This window comes from Crotalus tigris, unplaced genomic scaffold (assembly GCF_016545835.1).
Source record: "Crotalus tigris isolate CLP2741 ecotype Arizona unplaced genomic scaffold, ASM1654583v1 scf7180000017622.5263843, whole genome shotgun sequence".
NCBI lineage: Eukaryota > Metazoa > Chordata > Lepidosauria > Squamata > Viperidae > Crotalus > Crotalus tigris.
The window spans coordinates 3,632,098-3,656,238 of NW_024096517.1; the positions used below are offsets into that span (position 1 = coordinate 3,632,098).

The following is a 24,141-nucleotide window of genomic DNA, read 5'->3' on the forward strand; positions in this document are numbered from 1 at the left end:
TTTAGCAACATCAGAAATGGTGTGATACAATCACAGTCCAGGGAAGAGGAGGGAATCGATTGCAAGCATTTTCACTCAGTACTCTAGGACCAACTGAGTAGTTTGCTGGTTTCTCGTTGCTCTAATAGCTCACCTGGAAGAAAACTCATCAGAAAGGCAATAGAAGTAAGCGGCAGGTTGTGCAGCTATTGCTTAACTTGACGTGATAGTGAGAAGGGAGGGAAGCTGGCTTCCCGCAACAGTTGTTGTTTGTAAGTAATGAGGCATGGCTGCCAGACCCCCCAACTTCCAACTCTATCATTCTGCATCTCTTATCCCCTGCTTGTATTGACTTTAAATCCTTCTTATTCGAGCAACAAAAAGCCTCCCTGATTTTATTTGCTGGCTAAAAGCCGACTCGGATAATCGCAGTATAATTTATTTGTGTTACATTGGGATGCCTTGTCGAGTCCTGTTAGAAAGCAAAGACACCCTTAAGATGGCTTGAAGTAGAAGAAGAAGTGGCAGAACCTGGAGGTGGTGTTAAAAGAGGGATTAACCTAGAATCCCTACATAGCCACAAGTGGACTAAATTTCCCCCCCTCCAAATTCAGTTGACCCTTATTTAGCTGTTGTTGTTTTTATTCTTTTTATGTTGGTTTTTTTTTTTTACTGTTTGTAAGTTGCCTGGAGTCGCTGAGGGTGAGTGGGTGACCTTATAAATCCTACAAATAAATAAATAAAATTCCGAGCAGGTGCTGACCTTTGGTTGAGAAGATTCCTGAGTGTAAGCATTTTAGCAACAATCCTATTGAAGTGGACCTTCCCATGTGTACTGTACCTGGTCTTTGGTGCCTGTCACTTCCCCACCCTATTTGTGGCAAGCAAGGTTGAGAAAGCATCCGAGCTTTGTCCTGGTCTGCCAGCTTTCCTTTGTGATTTGGTGTAAAGAATCCAGATGACTTCCCTTTCCTCAATTCTGAAATGGCGCTGGCTTGAGAAATCTCACCGTTATGATGGGTGCTGTGTTTAATCTCCTTTTGGTAGGTAGAAGTGTTCTAGCAAAGCATAGCCCACTGAACTTGAGGAAAAAGGGGAGGATAGATCATACCCGAGTTCAGTGCAAGGGCGGAAAGGACTACAGCCTCTCACTTGATGGTCTTGGTCAGGGGTCTTCAAACTTGGCCCTTTTATGACTTGTGGACTTCAGCTCCCCAGAATTCCTCAGCCAGCCATGCCGAAGTTGAAGTCCACAAGTCATAAAAGGGCCAAGTTTGAAGACCCCTGGTCTTGGTGCATAACTTGAGATGTTCCACTGGGATAGGCCCTCTCCACCTAAGCTGGTGTTTTGGGAGATGACAATAGTAGATCATTACGTTCATGGGGAATAATCAGGTTCACTAAGTGGATTTCAGTCGAGATAGGAATTAAAGTTGGGCTTTGTCAGGTCCTCCCTGTTTCTTTTTAAATTTGGTCACCAGCGTGTCAGTCAAAAGCTTTAATGGCCCTCCTTCTCTCCCCCCCCCAATCTGTGAGCATGGATCAGTGTTCCCCAATTGTTGGCTTTGCAGAAGAGGAAATGTAAAGGTTGTAGATCCAGGCATTCTGGAAAAAGGAGAGTCAAGCTGAGAGGCTCTTGGGCAAAGTTGATGGTGATATGAATGATCAACAGCCATTCATTCAAGGTCATGAAGCTTAAAGTCTGTTGACATATAACCGGAGGAAGAAGCAATAAGTTTGAACTGCCTTGGGGCGTAAGGAGGATTTTGTGTCTTTGCTTTGACAGAGGAGAACTCTTATGTAAGCTTCATCCTAGCCAGCAGTCAAGCTTCTTACAGAGGAACGCTGGGCTGTGTCTCTGACACCCCTAAGCCAAGTTCAAGGCTACCAGCTGTGTCGTTCCACACTGGGAATTTCTGCCACTATTTTGCTTGGGAACCTGATACAACACAGCTCCACCTGGAGCCTGTGGATATCTTCTCTATTTTATGCCCCTCCTCGGACTTCTATTCTTTCCACCCAGGAGCAGAACAATCCAATTCCTTCTTCTCTGCCAGCCTCAACAGAACCTAATCTTTGCAAGTGGAAAGCTTGGAAGAAACAGCCAGCAAGTTACAGAGGCTGTGTCTCCAGGCAGACAGCAGGAAGATCCAAGAGAAGGGAGGGTTAGGAAGAGAAAAGAAGCATCGGAGGTTTCTTGTAGAACTCCTTTGCTTTTTGAAGGATCCCTTTGCACAACTGAATCACAGAGTTTACTCCTGCAGATCATCCCGTGCGACAAAATCAAGTCTCTCGTGGCACTAGCTCAGGGGTCTTCAACCTTGGCCCTTTTATGACTTGTGGACTTCAACTCCCAGAATTCCTCAGCCAGCGCATGCTGGCTGAGGAATTCTGGAAGCTGAAGTCCACAAGTCATAAAAGGGCCAAGGTTGAAGACCCCTGCAAAAGGTGCTGCAGCAGAGAACCACTGTATCCTCATTTTGCCACTCCTTACATTGCACAACTAGGTGTAAGTAGGGGAGGAGTGGATGCTACCTGTGAATTAATCCCTGAAGAGGGATTGATTGATCTCTTATCTCCCTCTCTTCCAGGTACATGATAAAAAGGCTTCCAGGCTTCCAAACTCTCCTGGAGTTTGCCCAAATTCATGTTCGTTGCATCTATGACAGCATCTAACCATCTCATCCAGGTATTGCCTGGGTTGGGTAATCACAACACTCCTTTCAAACCTTCATTTGGCAAGGGGAAGTAGAGGGGGAGGGGAGAAACCAAAGAAAGCCAGGGGTTACAGGTGAATATAGATACCTTTAATATGCTTTCTGTGAGCAAAAAAATTAGCAGCTCATCTCTGTCCATCCAGATCTTTGTGGAGGCCAGAACTAAACTCTTGGAGAAAACATTTGAAAGTCTCTTGGACTGCAAGGAGATCAAATCAGTCAGTCCTAAAGAACATCAACCGTGACTGTTCTTTGAAAGGAGAGAGGCTGAATCCCAAATACTTTGGCCACCAAATGAGAAGAGAAGACTCCTTGGGAAACACCCTGATGTTGAGAAAGATGGAAGGCAAAAAGAGAAGGGGACGGCAGAGGATGAGATGGTTAAACAGTGTCATCAATGCAATGAACATGAATTTGGGCAAACTCTGGGAGACGGGGGGTGGGAACAAGGGGGCCTGGTGTGCTGTGGTCCATGGGGTTGCGAAGGGTCTGATACGACTTAGTGACTGAGTAACAATAACGGGAGGACAATAGGGAATATGCCAAGTATTGCCATTTTCAAAGCTGCTTTGTCTGTTGAACAAGCTTTACTGGGTTTTTGTTCTACCTCTGGGGACCAGGGACTGAACTTCTAGCTTAACCTTCAATGAAGGATGGAACAATTAACTTGGGAATTAGTCCAGTTATGTTTCTTGGGATTTATTTCCCAATAAGCTTGAATGGACCATAGAATGTTTTAAACACCAAAAAATGGCTCTCGCTATAAAAAGCATGCTGGTTAAAATTAAACTATCCATCCAGTCCAAATTCATGTTTTAATCCAAAGTCTGGACAAAGTGTTGTGGATTGGACAGAAGGCCAGCAGTGCAGATAGTATTGTGCAGAGAGGAGTCTCATGATCAGATGGGTATAAAGTTGCACGTTATCTCCATGAGGGTAAAGCTGTGAAGGAACAAGAAAAAGGAGATGCTTTAGAATTATAGATTTGAGGAAGGGTGCTAAGTATCATGCACTGCAAGAAGAATCAGTCAGTCCTGGGCCAACAAAAGACTAGCTGCTCCTTTAAGCCAATGATCAACAAGTAGAAACTTACTCCGGATATGATATGCAGGCAGATGTTAATCTAGGGGAAAAAATGCTTGCCAAGGTTGATGGAAGGACAAGAAAAGTAAGATTGATAGAGAAGATCAAGAAGATTGCTGAGATAGCAATGGAAGAGCTATCAAGATAGTCCAGGGTGGCAAATATTTGTCCCTGTATTTAGAGGCACCTGTACACACCACACACGCATAACGGCTATAATTTGTAAATTGGGAATTAGCAGTTCAAACATCTCCTGTTCTTGTATACCCAATGTTTATTTTCCTTTAGACACTCTAGAAGATCACCTTCTCTAAACTGTTTACTGTTTGGGATTAGAGGGCAAAGGAAGAAGGTGTAAAATTAGACTTTGGTGATTTGTAAGAGATGCTATCTCCTATTAAAGGTATCCAGTGAGCAGGGCTTGTAAAGTAAGCCTGATAATCCGCTTCCTGCACTTAGTTTGCCCATCTTATCTCTTACTGGCTTTTGTTATCTCTCAGCTAGTTTCCGGCCATAGATCAGACAGGGGAAGTGTGACATTTTTTTTCTCAAGCTCAAGGCCGGCTCCTGGCCTCGGTGTGTCTTGCACTAAAATTGCTATAGGGAAAATCAGAGCAGGTTTTAAAAAGAATGCATCCTGCTTTATTCTATTATATCCCCTTTGGTTTAATTTGCACCTCTCTCTCTCTCTCTCTCTCTCTCTCTCTCTCTCTCTCTCTCTCTCTCTCTCTATCTATCTATCTATCTATGGTATAAATAAAAATACGACCACCAGGAGAATATAGATATAAAAATATACTTTAATAAAAGCTGCCGAGCTTTCGTTTGGGAACTTCAAACATCATCAGGGTTAAGAAGCCAGTAAACAATGATGACTTAAATGGGTTTGGCTGACATTTGCACCCGGCTCCTGGACCGCGTCACCGGTCCCGGCCGGTCAATTTGTGTTCCAGATGTTTCTTTGTTACTCTCCTTGCATTTCCTTCTATCGTTCTTCCGGATCACTCCTCCCACCCCTCCCACACTCATCTCCTCCAAGACTCCTTCATCCTTCTTTCCTCCCATAACATTAACTCTCATCCCATATATATATATATTTAGAACGGCTGTTCTACTCTTTTATTTTCCAGGTCTCTACAATTCTATGGACAGCTGGATGATCGTCCCCAACATCAAGCAGAACCATTATACAGTGCATGGGTTGCAAAGCGGCACGCGCTATATCTTCCTCGTCAAGGCAATCAATCAGGCTGGCAGCCGCAATAGTGAGCCCGCAAGGCTCAAGACTAATAGTAAGCATTTCCATGGCTTGGGATTCTCTTCCTGGTCCAGAAATGGGAGGGGAAAGAGAAAATGCATGGAGCATGGAAGAGAAGCATGAAAAAAAAAATGTCTGCAAGAACATCTTGCAGTTGCTACAAAGGTGTGGTGGTGGATTCCAGTCCTTTAGAGTCTGGAATGGGGTTAAGTTTAAAGGGAGAATCCTGGACTGCTTATCAAGGCTGGCCATCACTAGCTGGGTTTGCACACCATGTTACATTAAACTATAATGGAGTTAAGTACTGTGTCGTTCAGGGTATTGTAGGAAATGTAGCCATCCCCTTCGGTTTTGCAGAATGAGTCATCAGGTTAAGCCATACTGGGCACTGCATATTATCAAATCACGACAGGCTGTGGAGTACAATGGCTGACATGGTTAAGATGCTGTGTTGGAGGTTAGCAAGCCCACGTTTGAGACCCAAGTGCTGCTGCTGCTAGTGGCAGGGTGAGCTCCTGTCATTTGCTTCAGCTCTCTGATGGGGACATGAAAAGATCTCCCACGAGCGTCCCCCGGGTAACAGTGATGTCACAGCTAATCCTTTCCACCCAGAAGTGCCTCTGACATGAACAGGGTGTGTTTGTGACAGATTGCTACTGTCTCTCGTTTTTTCAGTCTTAACAGGGGAAAATGGGACCACAGCACCAAAACCCAGAATGCTTGTGGTGGGCTATTGAAACTGATGGAAAGACAATAGAAAAAGTGACTGGAGAGGGTGCTTTCATTTTCAAAGAAAGCAAAGATCCTGTTTGACATGTATTTGAGTTTTGTATTCCAAGCCGAATAAAAAGGAAAGCAATGCTGTTTGTGAGAAGGGTTGGTTCTAGCGTTTCCGTGATAGAGCAGATCAGGTTTTTCAGAAACGGGTTGGAGAAAAGCTTTCGGGGCAGGCATTTTCTTCTTTTGGATCTCAAAATACTGGACCACCCTTTTCCATTACTGCTGGCCGTTGGGCCAGATTGGCGTCATCTTCCTGGTTATAATAGCTATAGCAATGTTTTCTGAGAAATCTCAAGGAAGTTACACCAAGAGGGTATTTTAAAAAGTCTTATATCCTGAATCCATAACACAGGGAAATTTATGGAATAAATATTTGCCACTTCTTACTACCACACTGTCCAGGAGGTCCATCCAAGAGGAGACTGGAGCACCAGAAAGCTTCCTTTGGTGAACATCTCAAAGTTAACCAATGTTAGAGGTCCACTGGATTTGAATAGTTGCATGAGATGAACGAGATGGGCCAGATGTGTGGGAAGAATGGACGCAGAAATAGGAGAAGGAACTTGTATCCAAACCTGTTTTAGAGGATATTTAGACCCAATTTCATTTGTCCTGTGGAAAGTGAGTTTTAATGGATCCCAGGGTCCTTCCCACTTTGATATTTCAATCTTTCCTATCTTCGGGGTTGGACTGGGCATTTAAAATGATTTATTACCCCCGCTGCTTCCTTCAACTCCCTAGAAAGAAGAAAATATGCAAAAATAAAAAGCAAATCAAATCTTGTCTCCACGTTGAGGAGAAAAGCTCAGCTTTGAGGAAAATCTTCTCTTTTTGCTTGCTTGCTTGCTTATTATGAAAACACGCCACTCTCAGATTTGCAAGGATTTCAGAAAGGGATGAATTGTTGACTGGTTAGATGAGCTGAGCCCTGACAAAAGCCTCTCCTTTGGAGGGTATTGACTTGTGTCAATAAATTGCCAGCAAGAAAGGGTTATAAGGGAAAAGAGGGTATGACATGGGCTGCCGTGTCTGTCATTCAGCTGAGTGATTAGGAGGTAGCCCAGTGCTTCACACTGCAGAGGAATTCCATCCGTTAAATTAACCAAACACCCAGCTGAGGATTCATGACCTGTTAGCCAATGCATGTCAGAGAGGAAGCATAAACTGGAAAATGAGATGGGTTAGGGGCTTCTCACTGTACCACCAATTTGCAATCAGAGTCTGTTAAAGTGGACCTCACCGTCTTTATTTCCTTGACTTGGACAGGTTGCTTCTGTTTTTAAACCGCTTGCATCTTCCAGCATGGAATGTATAGTACAGTGATGGCGAACCTTTTAGAGACCGAGTGCCCAAATTGCAACCCAAAACCCACTTATGCATCGTTCAGTACCGGGTGGGTGTGGCCCGTTGGCTGGGCCTGGCTGCGGTGGTAACAGCAGACTGGATGGGACTAAAAAGTTCAATCAATCAATTCCAACTTTGCAAGATCTTTTTTCCCTGCAAGAAGTTGAAATTGACTGATTGAACCTTTTTTTTTTTTTTTTGCACATGGCGGCGGAGGCGTAAAGCGAAAAAGTTTTATAAAACCCAGCTGAAGGCCTAGGACTGGGGCTACGACGCGCGTGCCCAAAGAGAGGGCTCTGAGTGCCACCTCTGGCACCCGTGCCATAGGTTTGCCACCACTGGTATAGTAATACAAGGGTAGTTTTTCCTTTGCAATCTTCACATCTGCTGCTGGAGTTGCAGCCCAGCAATGGAACGAAGCTTCTTCGGAGGAATTAGGGGGATACTTTGGAAAAGGAGACCTTAAATCCTAGATTTCATGTTTTTTTTCCCCCTCTTGGACCAAGTTTTTAGAGCAGAGATACGGCGTGGCTTTTTCGGCAAAGCACATTTTAGAATGGGATTGTCAGCAAGCCACAACTTCTGAAATGACATTTGCAGGATTTGAATTCTTTTAGCGCATGATAGTTTTGAATTCTCATATGGAGTCTCCTTGGAAATTACATCCAAGGAGAAGTAGTTGAGCGGTTTGGGAATGTTTGGTCTTGAGAAAGGAAGATGGGATATTGTAGTAACATATAGAAGGGAGTCAGCTTGAAGCCCAAAATGTGTTCTGTGTCCTCTCAAAGTACAGGACAATGAATAGAGCCTTAAATTACAGGAAGATGCTTGTACAGTGTTAGGAATCAGCTACCCAGAGCAGGAATGGAGACTTGTTCTCTGAACATGTCCAGATAGAAGCTGGACAGATACTTGTGATGAATGGTTTAATCTCGACCCCTGCAGGTCTCAGAGTGTCACCTCCCAACCCTGATTCTAGGAAACCAGCTGAGATTTTAGGTGTGAGACAGCCAAAATCTTGCAATAGTTCACCCACTTATAGTTAGGCACCAGTGCTATTCAGCAATGTCCTCATCTATTTGCAAAACACAAGTTCTCTTGCACTCCAGACAGCTTCTAACCACACCTAGAAAATCCAGAATGTTATAAAAATGCAATTAAAGGAGGGGGAGATGAATAAACACGCAGGAGCTCCCTTGCCCAAAAGCTCCTTCAGAGCTGAGAGTCTGACAGCCTTCTTGAACTCCAACAAAGATGTGCTTTGACAGACTTCAGCTGAGCTCTGCTTCTGCTGGGGAATAACAATTGATTGGTTATGTCATTCCTCTCGCTTCTCAGCGCACGTGTTCCTGTCAAATACTGTTCAGAATGTTCCTCAACGTGGTTAACTCTGCAGAGCTGGAGGGTGAACTTGGTTCACCCAGGTTCATTGTCACCTGCAGGGTATCCAGAATTGTTTTAGGAGAACTCCCAACTGCAGCCACGGATTCTCAAAACCAACTGTGGGCATGCATCCCTCAAGGGGGCTCTGTTGGTTTTACTTAGGAGACCGCACAACTTTTGCAAACCACATAGCTATGCATGGAACTGACTTTCTGGATTGGTCCCAAAAGCCACTTGCAGATCCTTCACTGCACAAGAGCTTGGAGCAAATGTGCCCTCATGGAAGAGCCAGGTTGGTCAAGTGCAGGGGTAGGCAACCTTGGCTCTTTTATGACTCGTGGACTTCAACTCCCAGAATGCCTGAGCCAGCCATGCTGAGGGGAAAGGGAGAGGTTTCCATGCTGAGCCATGCTGGCTCAGGAATTCTGGGAGTTGAAGTCCACGAGTCATAAAAAGAGCCAAGGTTGCCTACCCCCTGGTCTAGTGGTTAAGGCACTAGGCTAGAAACCAGGAGACTGTGAATTCTAGAGTTCAGTTAGCCATGAAAGTTGACTGGGTGACTATAGGCCAATCACCCAGGAGAAGGTGAGTTCTAGTCAACTGGAGCCTTCATTCCCCTGCAACGGATGAGTAAAAAAATAAAAAGGCTTTAATTTTAATGTAATCTAAATATTGTTCTTTTAAAAAAATCAGATATTGTAGCATTATTTTCCCATGCATTTCCCCCCCTCCTCTCGTTATCTCCAAATTATAATTTGAAGCTCATATCTTGAGGGATTGTGGAGGTCCTGTCTAAGTCTTTGGGGAGGGTGGGCACATAGATTATGTCATGGTTCCGATAGATGAGACCAGTAAAAAGAACTCCAAGGCAAAAAAATTTCCTTAAAGAACATATTTATTTGGCTACATAGCATCGGCACAATCAAAGGTGGACCCAAGACTGATTTCCACCCCAAAGGTTACAATGTTACAAAGTTGAACTTCCCATCCCAGTAATGTGTCATAAATAGTAATAGTAATAGTAGTAAAGTTGGAAGGGACCTTGGAGGTCATCTAGTCCAACCCCCTGCTCGGGCAGGAAACCCTACACCATTTCGGACAAATGGCTGTCCAGTCTCTTCTTAAAAACTTCCAGTGTTGGAGCCTTTACTGCTTCTGGAGGCAAGCTGTTCCACGGATTAATTGTTCTCACTGTCAGGAAGTTTCTCCTTAGTTCTAGGTTGCTTCTCTCCTTGATTAGTTTCCACCCGTTGCTTCGTGTCCTGCCTTCAGGTGCTTTGGAAAATAGCTTAATTCCCTCTTCTTTATGGCAGCCCCTGAGATATTGGAATACTGCTATCATGTCCCCCCTTGTCCTTCTCTTCGTTAAACTAGACATACCCAATTCTCGCAACCGTTCCTTATATGTTTTAGCCTCCAGTCCCCTAATCATCTTTGTTGCTCTTCTCTGTACTCTTTCTAGAGTCTCAACATCTTTTTTAATAAATGAAGTTGAATGCAGAATCATCAGCTGCTCTTTCATTCAACCCCTGATTTAAATGTTGATTCTTGTACATGTCACCGAAACCTCAAATCTTGAAAAACATCCTCCAAGGGAATGAAATCAGCAAACAAAGGCTTTAGCCCACCAAGATGCAACCAGCAATGACCTTGGTTCCCACGGAACAATTTATTGTTTTGACTAAGCTAAAAAACACTCATTACCCTCCCTAATTCTATGTCAACCGAAAGGCTAAATTCGTTTGTAGAGTTGACAGAGTGTTCTGCTTGACCTTGAGAACTTCTATTCCATATTCCTTTGCATGGAGCTAATATAACGCTGATTATTAGATTAAGGGCAACTGAACTGCAAGATTCCTTCCAGTTTTACGTTTCTGTGCAAAACATATCAAGTCTCGTCTTTTTTTTTTTTTTTGCAGCAGTAGCTTTCAGATACTCGGGGAAATTCATGCTTGAACTATGCCTCTGTCGACTGTCCCCTGACATATGGATGGCCCCATTGAGTTATTGCAGTTTATGGCCATAAATGCTCACCGTGTGGCTGCTTGCAATTATTTAATTACAACCAACACAATTCTTCCCCTTCCCTTGCCTCTTTCATGGTGAAATAAATCACGGCAGGCCGTGCATTAGGAAGGGATCGTTCTGCAAAAATGAAATGCTGGCAGCGTCCAACTTTTTGTAAGTGGAAGAACAAAGAGAATACAGCTTGTTGCATGTGTGGACAAGGGGCTGCCCAGTCTGTATAGAGCAGCATAGAACTCGCCTTCAAAGATCTCTTGATGTCCACGATAAGGTGATTGACACTGGATTTCAGTTCCCTGCAGTTCCTTCTATCAACAACGATACAAGGCATCTTGTGCCAGTGAGAAAACCTGGCAGCGTATCTAAGCATTTCTTGCACACATTATAGATCTATCTGGACTTTGATGATTCAATAAAGCTTGTGCTGTTGATGCAGTTAAGTAGCATCAGACGATGATGGATGGCTTAAAGGAGCAGGAGAGTATTTCCCACTGCACCTCAAGTTTTCCCAGCCTTGGGAATCATGCACTGTGATGAACTAAGGTTGTATCTCATTCTGTCACTGGCAGGATGGAAGAAAACTGATTTTCAGCTTTTGATTGGTGTCTGCAGCCAGAACCACCCACAGGAAGAAAAGGCCCTTGAATCCAACCATCCATCAGGGGCGGAAAAAAAGTTTGTGAAGCCACGTGGGCATGCTTTCCTATAAAGCATAATAACAGTGTTTTTGCCCTAGAGTATGCCTGGAAAATTCACATTAATGCGAACAGAGAATAAAGGCTGCAGAGAATTAGATGTTATTGTCTTTCCTGCTTTGCAAGATCTCGCTCTTCCATTTCTGCCTCTCAAAAACAGCAGCTGGATTTGTCTTTTTAGCAGGTCTAGAAGACAAGGCACAGTAGTTAATTGGGAAATTAAATCCAGTTTCCAGTGGCACTATTCCTGCTGAAATCCCAAAGGGTTGCTTGCAGCGTTAAGTTCCTTTCAATTGCATGTTGCAAGCAAGGATAGGTAGCAGTTTAGAAACATGCCCCGTTTAAAAAAACAAACAAACTGTTGACTTCAGAAACATAAATCTTGGTGTCAGCATTCTTCAAGCGAGGCAGATGATCTGGGAGCTTTCTTGAGCCATTGTGAGTTCTTCTGGGGTGATTTGTTTTTTTTTTTCAGTATGCCAGAGGATCACCTGGAAACATTTTTTCTAGATTGTTTAACATAGTGATTTCCAACCCTTTAGGACAGTGGTGGCAAGCCTATGACACATGTGCCAGAGGCAGCACTCAGAGCCCTCTCTGTGGGTATGTGTGCCGTCGCCCCAGCCCCACCTCCCCCTATGGCCCCCTCCTCACCAGCAGTCCCCCCAAAGGAGAGTCACCCCTGGGTGCAGCCCATGCGGAGCAGCGCAGCCAAGGACATGGCAGTCAGGCAGCGGGGACAAGACTCCCTCCTCGCGCCCTGTCGTGTGCAGATGGTGCGGGCGGAAGGCGTGGCCAGCATGATGCTGCAGGGTCGCCTAGGCGATCTGCGGTGGGCCGTGGAGGTTGTGGGTGGACCTGCGGGCAGGTGGGTCAGGGGGTGGGATGGGGTGGGGGATGGAGTGGGGGCAGGCCCAGGACCATTTTGAGATACTTGGTCTCTAAAAGGTTCGCCGTCACTGCTTTAGGAAAAATTCAAGTGGACCTTGGCTTACAATCTGTTGTTTGGTGATCATTCAAAGTTACAATAGCCCTGAAAAAAGTGACACATGACGGTTTTTCACACTTACGACCGTTGCAGCACCCCCGTGGTCATGTGATCAAAATTCAGAAGCTGTCAACTGACTCATATTTATGATGCTTGCACTGTCCCAGGATCATGAGATCCTCTTTTCTGACAAGCAAAGTCAATGGAGAAGCCAGATTCACCATCACATTAATAACAGCTAAGGCAAGGAAGGACATAACATGGGGCAAAACTCAACGACTGTCTTGCTTAGTGACGGACATTTTGGACTTGATGGTGATCATAAGTTGAGAGTTACCCTCAGAATTTGAGGAGAAAATAAAAATATAATTGAGGTCCTAACTTAAGGACTACCTGTAAAACAGTATTCTCGTAATACCCAACTGGTTGTCGACATACACTTTTATAACTTTGATTTGTTTCTTGGAATGACTATACTCCTGATGAGAGAGAGTAAGAATTAGGAAACTTCCTCCCCTCTCATGCTCATTTAAACCCTTCCCTCTCGCCTGCAGGAAAATAGTTAACATGGATTTTGTCCAGCTGGACTTTGGTGGTGAGAGCCCGATTCACAGCGCTTTTATTTATGTAACTTCTATTTTTGAATGCTTCCAGTTGGCTTAATTATTACTGTTATTGTTAAGGAATCAGGCTTCTTTAGAGAATTGGAAAAGGACAAATAATTGCACAGGAAGGTGGGAAACTTTTGGGGGGAAATGATTTGGATTGTGTTGACTTTCAATCTTTGCTTTCTGCTCTTGCAGGCCAGCCTTTCAAGCTGGACCCTAAAATGGCTCATAAGAAGTTGAAGATCTCCAATGATGGACTTCAGATGGAGAAAGATGAAAGCTCCCTAAAAAAGAGTCACACCCCCGAGAGATTTAGTGGAACAGGCTGCTATGGAGTCACGGGGAATGTGTTCATCGACAGCGGCTGTCATTACTGGGAAGTAACTCTAGGAACCTCCACTTGGTAAGTAGGCCATGATGGGTAAGAATGGGCTACCTTAAGGGGTTGTGTGGATAGGCCAAGGTTCTGCATTCTTTCTCTTCATTCCCCACCATAAAACAAAGATTATTCAAAAAAGAATAATCGCAAAGCCGACGCAATGCAAGAGATGCAAGGCCATCAATGTTAGGTCCGGGGGTATCTCTGTTTCCTATCACCCAAATGTTAGAAGACATAATGAACTTGGAGGCTTCTTCAAGTGGGTTGTGACCATGGAAGCCGATGGGAGAAAGCATTTGGCTACCACAGTGGTTCTCAACCTTTTTAATGCTGCGAACCCCAACCGGTCGTAAGTCGAGGACTTTCCCTGCCCGGGAATGCCGCGCATGCGTGGTGCCGCCCCCTGTGCCGGCCGAGGCGTAGCTGGAAAGCGGCAGAGACGGCGCAGGCCGACCACTGGCTGGGCCACCAGCTGGCCCAGCCCAAGGGAGGTAAGGCACCTGCCGGGCCCCATGCGCGCCAGCAACCCTCCCTGCGCCTACTGGCCTCCCACCTCCCACCCCTGGCCCTCTTTTACTTACATTTTTAGTAGTTGCTCAGCAGGGAGGGGTGGAAACTTCCAGACAGCTCGCCTTCGCTGCAGACAACTTGCAGCACCGTTTGCAGAATGGGACTTTTGGTGGGCTCAGCAGGGCAGAGACAGCCTGGACAATTCCTATTGGCTTTTGAAAGCCAATAGAATTAGACTTTATTCAAGAGAGTCTATTCTATTGGCTTTCAAAAGCCAATAGAATAAAAGGGAGTAGCACAGCTAAGGAAAAGGGGGAAAAAATGGCGGACTGCGTTGTTTGGCGACCCCTGTGAAATGGTCGTTCGACCCCAAATGGGGTCCCGACCCACAGGTTGAGAACCACTGGGCTAGCATTTCAGAGGCCACAGGCCCTTGTTCCCTTTTCCTGTTCATGATTTGAGTATTAGTACTGTATGATATATTTTTTTTAAAAAAATGACACTAGGGTAGTGCCAACGGCGCTTCCCATGACCGAGGCCCTTTAATTCTTGAACCCTTTTTGTGATCAGTACATTGTCATTTCGCCCCTAAACTGAACCTCTTCAAAGGGGAGGTGACTTCACCTTGTTAAGAAATTTCCTGATTGTGAGAACAATCAATCAGTGGAACGACCTGCTTCCAGAAGTTGTGGCTCTCCAACACTGGAGGTTTGAAGAAGAGATTGGACAACCATTTGTCTGAAATGGTGTAGGGTTTCCTGCTTGAGCAAGAGGTTGGACTAGAAGACCTCCAAAGTCCTTTCCAACTCTGTTATTCTGTTATGAAAATGGCATCCTTGGAATCCATAACAGAATGGCTATGTCTGGAAGCGGGATTGGTACAAAAGGAGATGCCGTGAAAGCTTCTCTTGAATTGGGCAACCTAGAATTCATTTTCCTTTAGGCCTTTTCTGGGCTCTTGAATTTAAGGATAGGTTCTCCACCACCCTTTGATAGCCAAGGTCCTTTTACAGTGTGTGGAGGGAAAATACAGGCTCTTGAACCCGTGCTCAATAGAGTAACAGGAAGAGTCTGTTCCCACATTCACTGCACAGAATTGGACATTTCACTGGTAAGTAGTTTGGTCTTTTTTTGGAGGGGGGGGGAAAACTTAGGTTTCTCTGAAAGCCACTTCCATTCAACCTCTTCCGCTGGAGGGCTTCATTTAAAAATACGGGCTGTGTGTATTCTCCCAAGGTTCATGAGCAATGCACCCACTCAAGCTCTGCGCTGCAGGGAAAGAGGGCAGGAATAATTGAGCTGCGCTAGGGCTGCATTCAAAGCGGCCCTCGGGCGTGTGTCATACAGAAATTCACTGATCAAAGGCACAGCAGGGACTTGCGGCTTTCGGTAGTTGCAATTGAAATGTCATCAGCCCCCCCCCCATCTCCTGCGTGCAGTTGCCGCTGCCCTTCTCTAAGCCAATGCCCATATTTCTTTTGTCTTCCTCCCACAAAGCCACTGACTTCGGTTTAAAAGAGAAGGCTGTTTGGGAGCCCCCGGAGCCGAGCCGGGAAGTTATTTCAAATCAGGTGTCCGTGGAAAATACTCTTATCGGTTCCTTGGGTCTTTCATTATTTTCTTTCACAATGGTTATTAGTGAATAGTTCTCTTCCGTTTGAAGAGCGGAGTAGCTGATCAAAGGTAGGGCTACTTTGCTTTGCAGAGCAAAGCTTAGAGAGGATCGTAACACTGGATCAACACAAGGCTGAAAAGTGTACTCCCTTTTTTGCTGTGAACTTAAAAAACAACAACAACTCCTTCTGGGATAAGGAGAAACTTCCTAACAGTGAGGACAATTAACCAGTGGAACTGCTTGCCTCCAGAAGTTGTGGGTGCTTCATCACTAGACGTTTTTAAAAAGAGACTGGACAATCGCTTGTCTGAAATGGTATAGGGTCTCCTGCTTGAGCAGGGGGCTGGACTAGAAGACCTCCAAAGTCCCTTCTAGCTCTATTCTGATTCCTTTGGACATTTAGGGCTTGAAATTCTCTTGTAGTAGCTATTACAGGTAATCCTCGACTTACAACCACAATTGGCCCCACAATTTCCGTTGCTAAGCAAGATAGATATTAAACGAATTCTGCCTCATTTTACGACCTTTCTGGCGGCAGTTGTGAAGTGAATCGCTGCAATTGTTAAGTTAGTATCATAATGGTTGAATGAATCTGGCTTTTCCCCCACTGACTGTTTGTCAGACATTTGCAAAAGGGGATCAGATGACCCTGGGACAGGACAACCGTCATCATTATGAGTCATTTGCCAAGGGTCTGAATTTTGATCACATGACTGGGGGGATGCAGGATCCAATCTGGGTTGGTCACCTGGACCAGAGTTTTACTCTTCCAGGTTTTTGAATTCATGCTGGAGCCGATCCTCAGGTTGGTTCCCCAGCACCCATTCTGATAGACGAGGGGTTAGACAACCTTGGCTCTTTTATGACTTGTGGACTTCAACTCCCAGAATTCCTGCGCCAGCATGGGGGAACTATGGCCCCCCCTCATGACTCATAGACTTCAACTCCCAGAATTCCTGAGCCAGCCAGGTTGAGGGGAAAGGGAGAGATTCCAAGCTGAGCCATGCTGGCTCAGGAATTCTGGGAGTTGAAGTCCACGAGTCATAAAAGAGCCAAGGTTGCCTACCCCTGTCCTAAGTCCTCCTGTTCTAAGTGGTGAGCCTCCTAGACCAGGGGTAGGCAACCTTGGCTCTTTTATGACTCATGGACTTCAATTCCCAGAATTCCTGATCCAGCATGGCTCAGCTTGGAAACCTCTCCCTTTCCCCTTACGATGGCTGGCTCAGGAATTCTGGGAGTTGAAGTCCACGAGTCATAAAAGAGCTAAGGTTGCCTACCCCTGTGATAGAGGGAAGTTCCTTGAGGATGGGCCCCAGAACAAATCTGAAAGCTCAGAAGATGGAACGTCTCTCGTCCCGGCGACAACTCAGATTAGATCCTGCAAGATTTAAAAAGTGCCAGAGGTGCTAGAAATAGGTTTGTGAAGCCTTGGATATCAGGCAATCATGTTACGTGGCTAAACAACACAGTACCGAAGGATAGGCTGCAGGAAGAAAGCAGAGCAAAGAGACAGAGTGTCACCTCACAACAAAAATCCCAATTTCGTAGGATCTCTGTTATAGAAACAGAACCCTTTTCAAGAGTGATGTCTGCTTCAACTGATGTATGTGGTGGATGAGAAAGGTGTGTGTATGGGGGGGGGGCTTCTGTGCCAAGGGCCTATAAAGAAAGACCCAACTTAGCACGGCGAGAGCTGAAGATAGTGAAATGCACCATAATAGCTGGACTGTGAAATAGGAGAGCACACTTCACCGTCTTCCCATCATTTGCATTTGACGCAGCATGAAATTAAGAATTCTACACACCTGCTTTAACAACAACTAGAGGTTGATGGGCATAGCTGGGCAATTACTTTTTTGTGACGAGTGAATTCTCTGCCCTCTCTTCCTCCCTCCCTCCCTCCCTCCCTCCCACACTTACACACCACACACACACTCCACACACAGACTCACCACTACCAGCATACAAAACTATACTTCATTTTGTTTGATCGATGAAGAAATTCCCATGGCAGTTAACAAAACGCCACAGCGAGAGCGGAACGAACGCAGGGACTTTGAAGTCACCAGCACAACGTAAAAGGGCTGTAGAATGAGAAGCACAAAGCCGTGGAAGAAAATTGGGTTGGGTATTTAAAAGTCTGGGGGAAGTAAAAATAGACTTTGCTTCCAAGATTTTTTTTTTTTTGCTCCCATAAAGTGAGGGTAGACGCTCCTCGTTAGGATCTGCAAAACAAATTCTTTGAGAGAGACTCAACTCAAAGAAACAGCAGTGAGCACGGAGCCAGCTGAGAGTCACTTGGATGTAGTGCAGTGGTTCTCAACCTTTTTAATGCTGCGACCCCCAACCAGTCGTAAGTCGAGGACTACTCAACCGTTCGTAAGTTGAGGACTACTCAACTGGTGCAGCACCATTTGCAGAATGGGACTTTTTGTCCAGAGACAGCTTGGACAATTCCTATTGGCTTTTGAAAGCCAACAGAATTAGACTCTATTCAAGAATTAGACTTCTTTCAAAAGCCAATAGAATAAAAGGGAGTAGCACAGCTAATGAAAAGGGAAAAAAAAATGGCGGACTGCGTTGTTTGGCGACCCCCGTGAAATGATCGTTCGACCCCAAATGGAGTCCCGACCCACAGGTTGAGAACCACTGATGTAGTGGCTAAAGGTATCAGACTAGAAACTGGGAGACAGGAAATTCTAGTCCTCTCTTGGGCCAGTCCTTCCCTGTCAGCTCTGGGAAGAAGAATGGCAAAGGCAAAACACTTCTGTTTTTTAAAAAAAACCCTGCGTGGATTGGTCTGTTTAGTTGCTGGGAGCCAAGACTGGCTTGAAGGCACACAAAAATAAAGCTGGCTAATGTGTGGTCTGTTTGAATGAAGGTTTGAACCCTGTGGACGTCCAACATTTAAGTCAGTCTATCAGACTTGATGAAGGGATGCTGTCTTTCCACGTCAAGCTCAAACTTCGAGATGAGGCAGTGAAACATAGTTGAGTCCAATCCGTTATTTGCTTGTACTTAATGGACAGAATCTTGCCGGACTAAAGCAATAGCCATCTAGCCTACTAGATATATCTTGAGAGATTCTAGGGGGGCTACCTTGAACTTCCCCCCCCTCCTGCTCCATCCAGTTTGGGTCTGCATATTCTCTTGATCTGGGCCTCTTTCTAGGAAGGCTCTGGACCTGCCCACTCTCCCCTATCTGCTGCTCCAGGTGCACACGTTCCATTCCATTGTGCCTCATTTCAGCTGATCTCCTGTAAGTTGACTCTTGCTGCTCTTCCTGTTTTTCCAGGTACGCCATTGGCATTGCCTACAAATCAGCCCCTAAGAATGAGTGGGTCGGCAAGAACTCCTCCTCTTGGGTTTTCTCCCGCTGTAACAACAGTTTTGTAGTGCGGCATAACAACAAGGAGATGCTGCTTGACGTTCACCCCCAAATGAAGCGCTTGGGCATCCTCCTGGACTATGACAATAATGTCTTCTCCTTCTACGACCCTGCCAACTCGCTCCATCTCCATACCTTTGAGATTGCTTTCATCCTGCCTGTCTGCCCTACCTTTACCATTTGGAACAAATCGTTAATGGTGGCCACGGGTCTTCCTGCCCCAGACTTTATAGACTACCCGGAACAGCAGGAATGCAACTGCCGGCCTCAAGAGTCCCCCTACGTATCAGGAATGAAAACCTGCCATTGAGGACCCAAGAAGACCTGTCTTTTCCAGCCAAATCTCTGGAGCAATTGTGCAACTAGACGGGGCAATGACTTCATGGGTGTTTGGAGGCAGTCGGCAGCCTGCTAACCTCTCTCTTACTGAAAGTCCACCATTCATGGTGCACCCTCTTCAAGGAGTGTGGGTGATATTTCATGGACCAGATTTTTAAAACTTAATTTTATTTTATTTTAATTTTTTTTTTTTTTGATAGCACTACTGAATTGTCTCCAACGGAGTTGGCGTGTCTTGTTTGTTCCTGACGAGAGGAAGGGTACCATGGCAGGGTATGGAGATGGGTCGTGCCATCTCAACTGCATGGGAATCCAAAGTGCAACATGGGTTTTGACAGCAATCCTAGGGGCCCCCATCAGGTCTATGGCCTATCATCTGGGGAGAATTGGAACCAAACAAAATTGGAACCCAAGCCATTGCCTAGAAAATACAGATCTGAGTCACCTATTACCCCATAACAATTGTATATGGGGGAGGGCGGGCAGAATGAATTTAGCGCTCTGCAAATGTTCCTCTTGCACATTAACAGACACATGGAAAAGGGACTTAGCCCGTATGCAATGGCCCTATCCCCAAATTTTGTCATTTGCCATGTTTCTTCCAAATCATGTATACTCAAGCACAGTGGCTGTAAGTGAGGATTGGCCCATAAACCGCTGCATGTAAATCAGTTTCCTTTGGCAGATGTTACACTGAACATACAGAGGCATGAGGAGAACAGTGGTGCTCTCTGAGTCCAGCCCACTTTCTTCCAAACCCAGTTTGAATGAATAGAAATAAGACCCACGTAGACCTACTATATGCACCCAGCGTGAAGGTGTTGGAAAAGCTTGGCTAACTAGAGCTTTGTTTGTGCACTTTTACACACAGTGGGAGCCCACTGCTGCTGCTGGTGATAGCAGACTAACTCTTCTTCCTACCCAGAAGTGCCTTCTGGGCAAGGAATTTTGTAAACAAGTGGAAAGTCCAAGAGCTGTAAGGAATGCATTTTATTCAGAAAATGGGTGGTGTGGTACTGGCCTAAAAGCTAGAATAACTTCAGGATGTTGGCTTTTGAGATGCAACAGATTCACGTCTTTGGGTCACAGCAGACTCTGCCTGGGATTTTAGTAGAAGAAAAGAGGCCAGTACCCAACTCAACCCAACCCAACCCAACCCAACTCAACCCAATGCAGGAAGTGTAAGAGGAGGGATTTTAGTTTAGGAGAATCTTGGAACCAACAGTGTATTTGGTAATGTTAGCATCTCCAGACTGGTGGTATCCAAAAGGATTCTTCCATCTATTTGTCCCATCATCTGATTCAGATCATTTGATCTGAGGTTGGTTGTCCTTTTTTCTGGGACGAGGCATCCTTGCTGTTTCCTCCTCTAGAGCTTCCCATCCTAGTCGAAGCAAGTCAGCTGATTCAATTATGTCCCAGGAGGGACAGACTAAACTTCAGCCTATTGGAGAGGGGAGAGCATTGCAAGGGTCCAAAATGTATCCAGGAAATCTCCCAGAGGTGGTTTGGCCTTTTAATTTAATCCTGCCCCACTAAATTGTTAAATATTGCACTGCATAACATAGGCCATTGTAACTGCTGAATTTCTTGGCGTGGCTTGGATACCTGAAATGACAGGCATCCCGTGGAAGGACCGCTTGTGATATACGAAAAGATGGGAACTGTAATCCCCCAACTGTACACCCCAAACTGGGGGAAGCTGCTTTAGACTGCAGCCCATTGCCGTGGCTTCCAGAAAAGTCATACCAGATCATTCAGCGCCCGGTTGCAAAATGGCACCAACTGCCATACGGAAGAAAGCTTGGTTTCCTTCTTTGTTCAGTATGCTCAACATTTGGGCCTTTTCTTCCTTGGGGGAACGTGGCTTCTGATGCTTTGGGGGTGGGAGGGGTCAAAGAAAAACATTGGAGAGCATGATATTATTCAGGTTTGTATTGAGTTTGCCCTCAGGTTCTGTCATAAAATGCAGGGAGAAGTTGACTGAGATGTTGGCAGATCAATTGTAATTCCTTTGGAAGTTTTCGGTGGGAAGCCTTTGTTACAAAAAAAGTAGCCATCATACCACAGTATTTGATGTTCTATATCTATGGGCAGGTGCCCTGCAAGGTTTCCTCTACAGCAATGGTCAAGACTTTTATGATTGCTGCTAAATTTGTCACTCCTGAAACCTGTAAGGTCAGCTACAAAGATCAATTTCCTTCAAGTTGCATGACTGAAATGGCTCATTGTTTTAGAGCGAGGGTGGGTTTGTTTTGTTTTGTTTTTTTAAAAAAATTGGGTCAGTCCAAAGGAGTGGCCTGGAATAAATGAGAGGGCATCCTTACCATCAATGAGCTTGTGCCCAGATATCAAAATTCAAGATCACTGTGATGTGGTAGTGATGTTCCTATTGTATTTCCTGCCAACTTATGTGCGCATTATTGCACAGAATTCAATAACCCGTCATAAACCCTTCAAGCATCTCAGCCATCATTTAAAAAGCAAGCAAACGGTAGCTTAAATCACTAGCTTTACTTTGTGGTTGCAGAGAGACTTGAAAATGTAGACGCAAAGGCATCTCCAGAAGGCCCTGCAATTAAGATTTGGAAATTAGGAGCTCTTCATAATTTTCCTTCTTCTAACTAACGCACAACTCTCAATTGTGTCCTGTACCCGTAATAACCTCTTTTTATTCCCATAATCTTACCTTCTATCCCCAATCCTCATCTCTCACTGCTTCGGTTTCTTATGAGCCTGCCTCCCTTCCTCATTGCTCTACCACAGTGCTCAGATTCATTCAGTAGAGATGCAAGGTGAGACATTAGGCAAGATGAAAAATAGGACCGCAATGTATTTTGATGATTTGCTTTAATTTCAGAATGCGGTTTCTTGATGCTGCGTGGGAGGGGGAATTATATTCCTACAGCACAGAGAGACACTGAACAAGTTTCATTGTTCTATTTTCATTGGTTTGTCATAGATGCCTTCTTCTATAACATTTAAATACTTTCTTTCTTTCCCTTCCTTTCCTTTCCTTTCCTTTCCCTCCCTCCCTCCCTCCCTCTTCCTTTCCTTTCCTTTCCCTCCCTCCCTCCCTCCCTCCCTCTTCCTTTCCTTTCCTTTCCTTTCCTTCCCTTTCCTTTCTTTTTCCTTCCTTTCCTTTCCCTTCCCTTCTTTTCCTTTCCTTTTCCTTCCTTTCCTTTTCCTTTCTTTCATTTCCTTTCCCTTCCCTCCCTCCCTCTTCCTTTCCTTTCCTTCCCTTTCCTTTCTTTCCCTTCCTTTCCTTTCCTTTCCTTTTCCTTCCTTTCCTTTCCTTTCCCTTCCCTTCCCTTCTTTTCCTTTCCTTTTCCTTCCTTTCCTTTTCCTTCCTTTCCTTTCCTTTCCCTTCCTTTCCTTTCCTTTCCTTTTCCTTCCTTTCCCTTCCCTTCCCTTCCCTTCTTTTCCTTTCCTTTTCCTTCCTTTCCTTTTCCTTCCTTTCCTTTCCTTTCCTTTCCTTTCCTTTCCCTTCCCTTCTATGAGAACTACCTCATTGCACACACTTCCAGATGGAAATAAAAAACAGGGAGCTTAGATTATGGTTAGGGATTGATAACTTGATGTTTTCTAGACATTGCGGGATTCAGTGCCCATAAACCTAAACACCAGGGATTATGGAAATGCATCCCAAAATATTGGAAGGGCCTTGGGTCTCCTCCTTATCATGGGGAGAACTGCAGCCTGCTCTCCCTTCTTCTCACCTAGAGAACCGAGCGGCACTCTCTTGGTCTCGCTGTTTCTGCAAAGGTGCTCTACCACGTACGTCTGCTTGACAGTTTTCTGCCCCATCACCTGTGGTCCTAATTTCCCCCACCCACCCACCCACAAACATTCTACAGGCATATCATCCTTCAGGCAGTTGGGTCTGGAAGGACACCATGTAGTCCTAAAGGCCAGAATTAAAAGAGGCAAACGAGGAATTAAGAATTGCCCTTTTATTTTTGATTTTTGAATCTGTCTGGCCTGGCATATTATCAAGACACAAATGTCTACAAAAAGGGGTCTGGAGGCAAAGCTGGAGCTTGTTCATGGGCTGGAATGATGTTTTAGAAGACTGACAAGTCCAGCATTAAGTGTGGCCTGCCAAGAAACAATGGGTGTTTGCAAGAGAATGGCTTGAAGTCTGTTTAGAGAGCCATGGCATAGTCTGCTAATTTTTTTATGAGCTGAATAAATATTATGCAGCATGAAGTCTCTCCAGGCAGTGACCTTAATGAAGGAAGAGTGAGGCATCTTTGCACAGAAGCCCTTCCAGGGGTTTATACACAGCTGCTTCGATCTCTTTCTCTGATCTGACATCTCCAGACAGTGTCCTGACTTCACCCTATGCAACTAGACAGGCCTACTTCATATTATCTCTTGTCCCCCTTGACTTGACCTCTGATTCCAGCTGGCAGATGTTTGTGCCAGGCCTCAGGCTGTCCTCTCCTTCCTTCTACTTGTCACATCGTCCTGACCGTGCGGCTGCTTCTGGACTGCACTACATGTTCTCCTGGGGCTTTCTGTAGAAAGTCAAGAGTGTCTCCCCAGGGATCAAGGGTCTGGCTTTGAGAAGAGAGGATTGGCTGGGTCCAGCTCAGGCAAAAAAAAAAAAAAACACACACACACAAAGAAGTCCCAGCAACAGAGAAAGAATCATTCTCGTTAACTGAACTGCCTTTCTAGATGCACTTGGAGGAATGGTTGACGGAAGGAACCTGAGCCATTCCTTCTACCTACCTATCTGTTTCAGTGGTTGCCTTCCTTAGTGAAGGCAGAGTAAACTGTTACGACCATTTAGGCATCATCAAGGTCTATGTGTTTCTGTGTCTGAACGAGAGAGAAAGAAAACGGGTGCTCTTTTGGGGAAAGAAGCAGCCTTTCCTGCTGTAGTTGAAGAACATCAAGGTTGACCTCTGGAAGCATAAGTTCCCCATTACTGGACACTGGCTTCTGCTCTGCCAACAGGGGCAAGTGGGGCTTCCATGAAGAATTGGACCATGGTCAGAGATCCCAACTTGCATAATTGACTACACCCATTGCTGATCAAAAT

General features: G+C 45.2%; 1 protein-coding gene across 2 annotated transcripts in view; it reads left to right on the plus strand.

Annotated features, from left to right (window-relative positions):
• The window catches only part of MID2 (midline 2), a 137,518-nt gene extending 116,065 nt beyond the window's left edge, over positions 1-21,453 (plus strand). For both annotated transcript variants that reach the window (XM_039331121.1, XM_039331115.1), the window contains 3 exons: positions 4,910-5,071; positions 13,056-13,263; positions 18,660-21,453. In XM_039331121.1, the coding sequence (XP_039187055.1) occupies positions 4,910-5,071; positions 13,056-13,263; positions 18,660-19,062 (773 nt within the window). In that variant the 3' untranslated portion in view covers positions 19,063-21,453. The remainder of the gene's footprint in view (positions 1-4,909; positions 5,072-13,055; positions 13,264-18,659) is intronic.
• Positions 21,454-24,141: the final 2,688 nt, after the last annotated feature.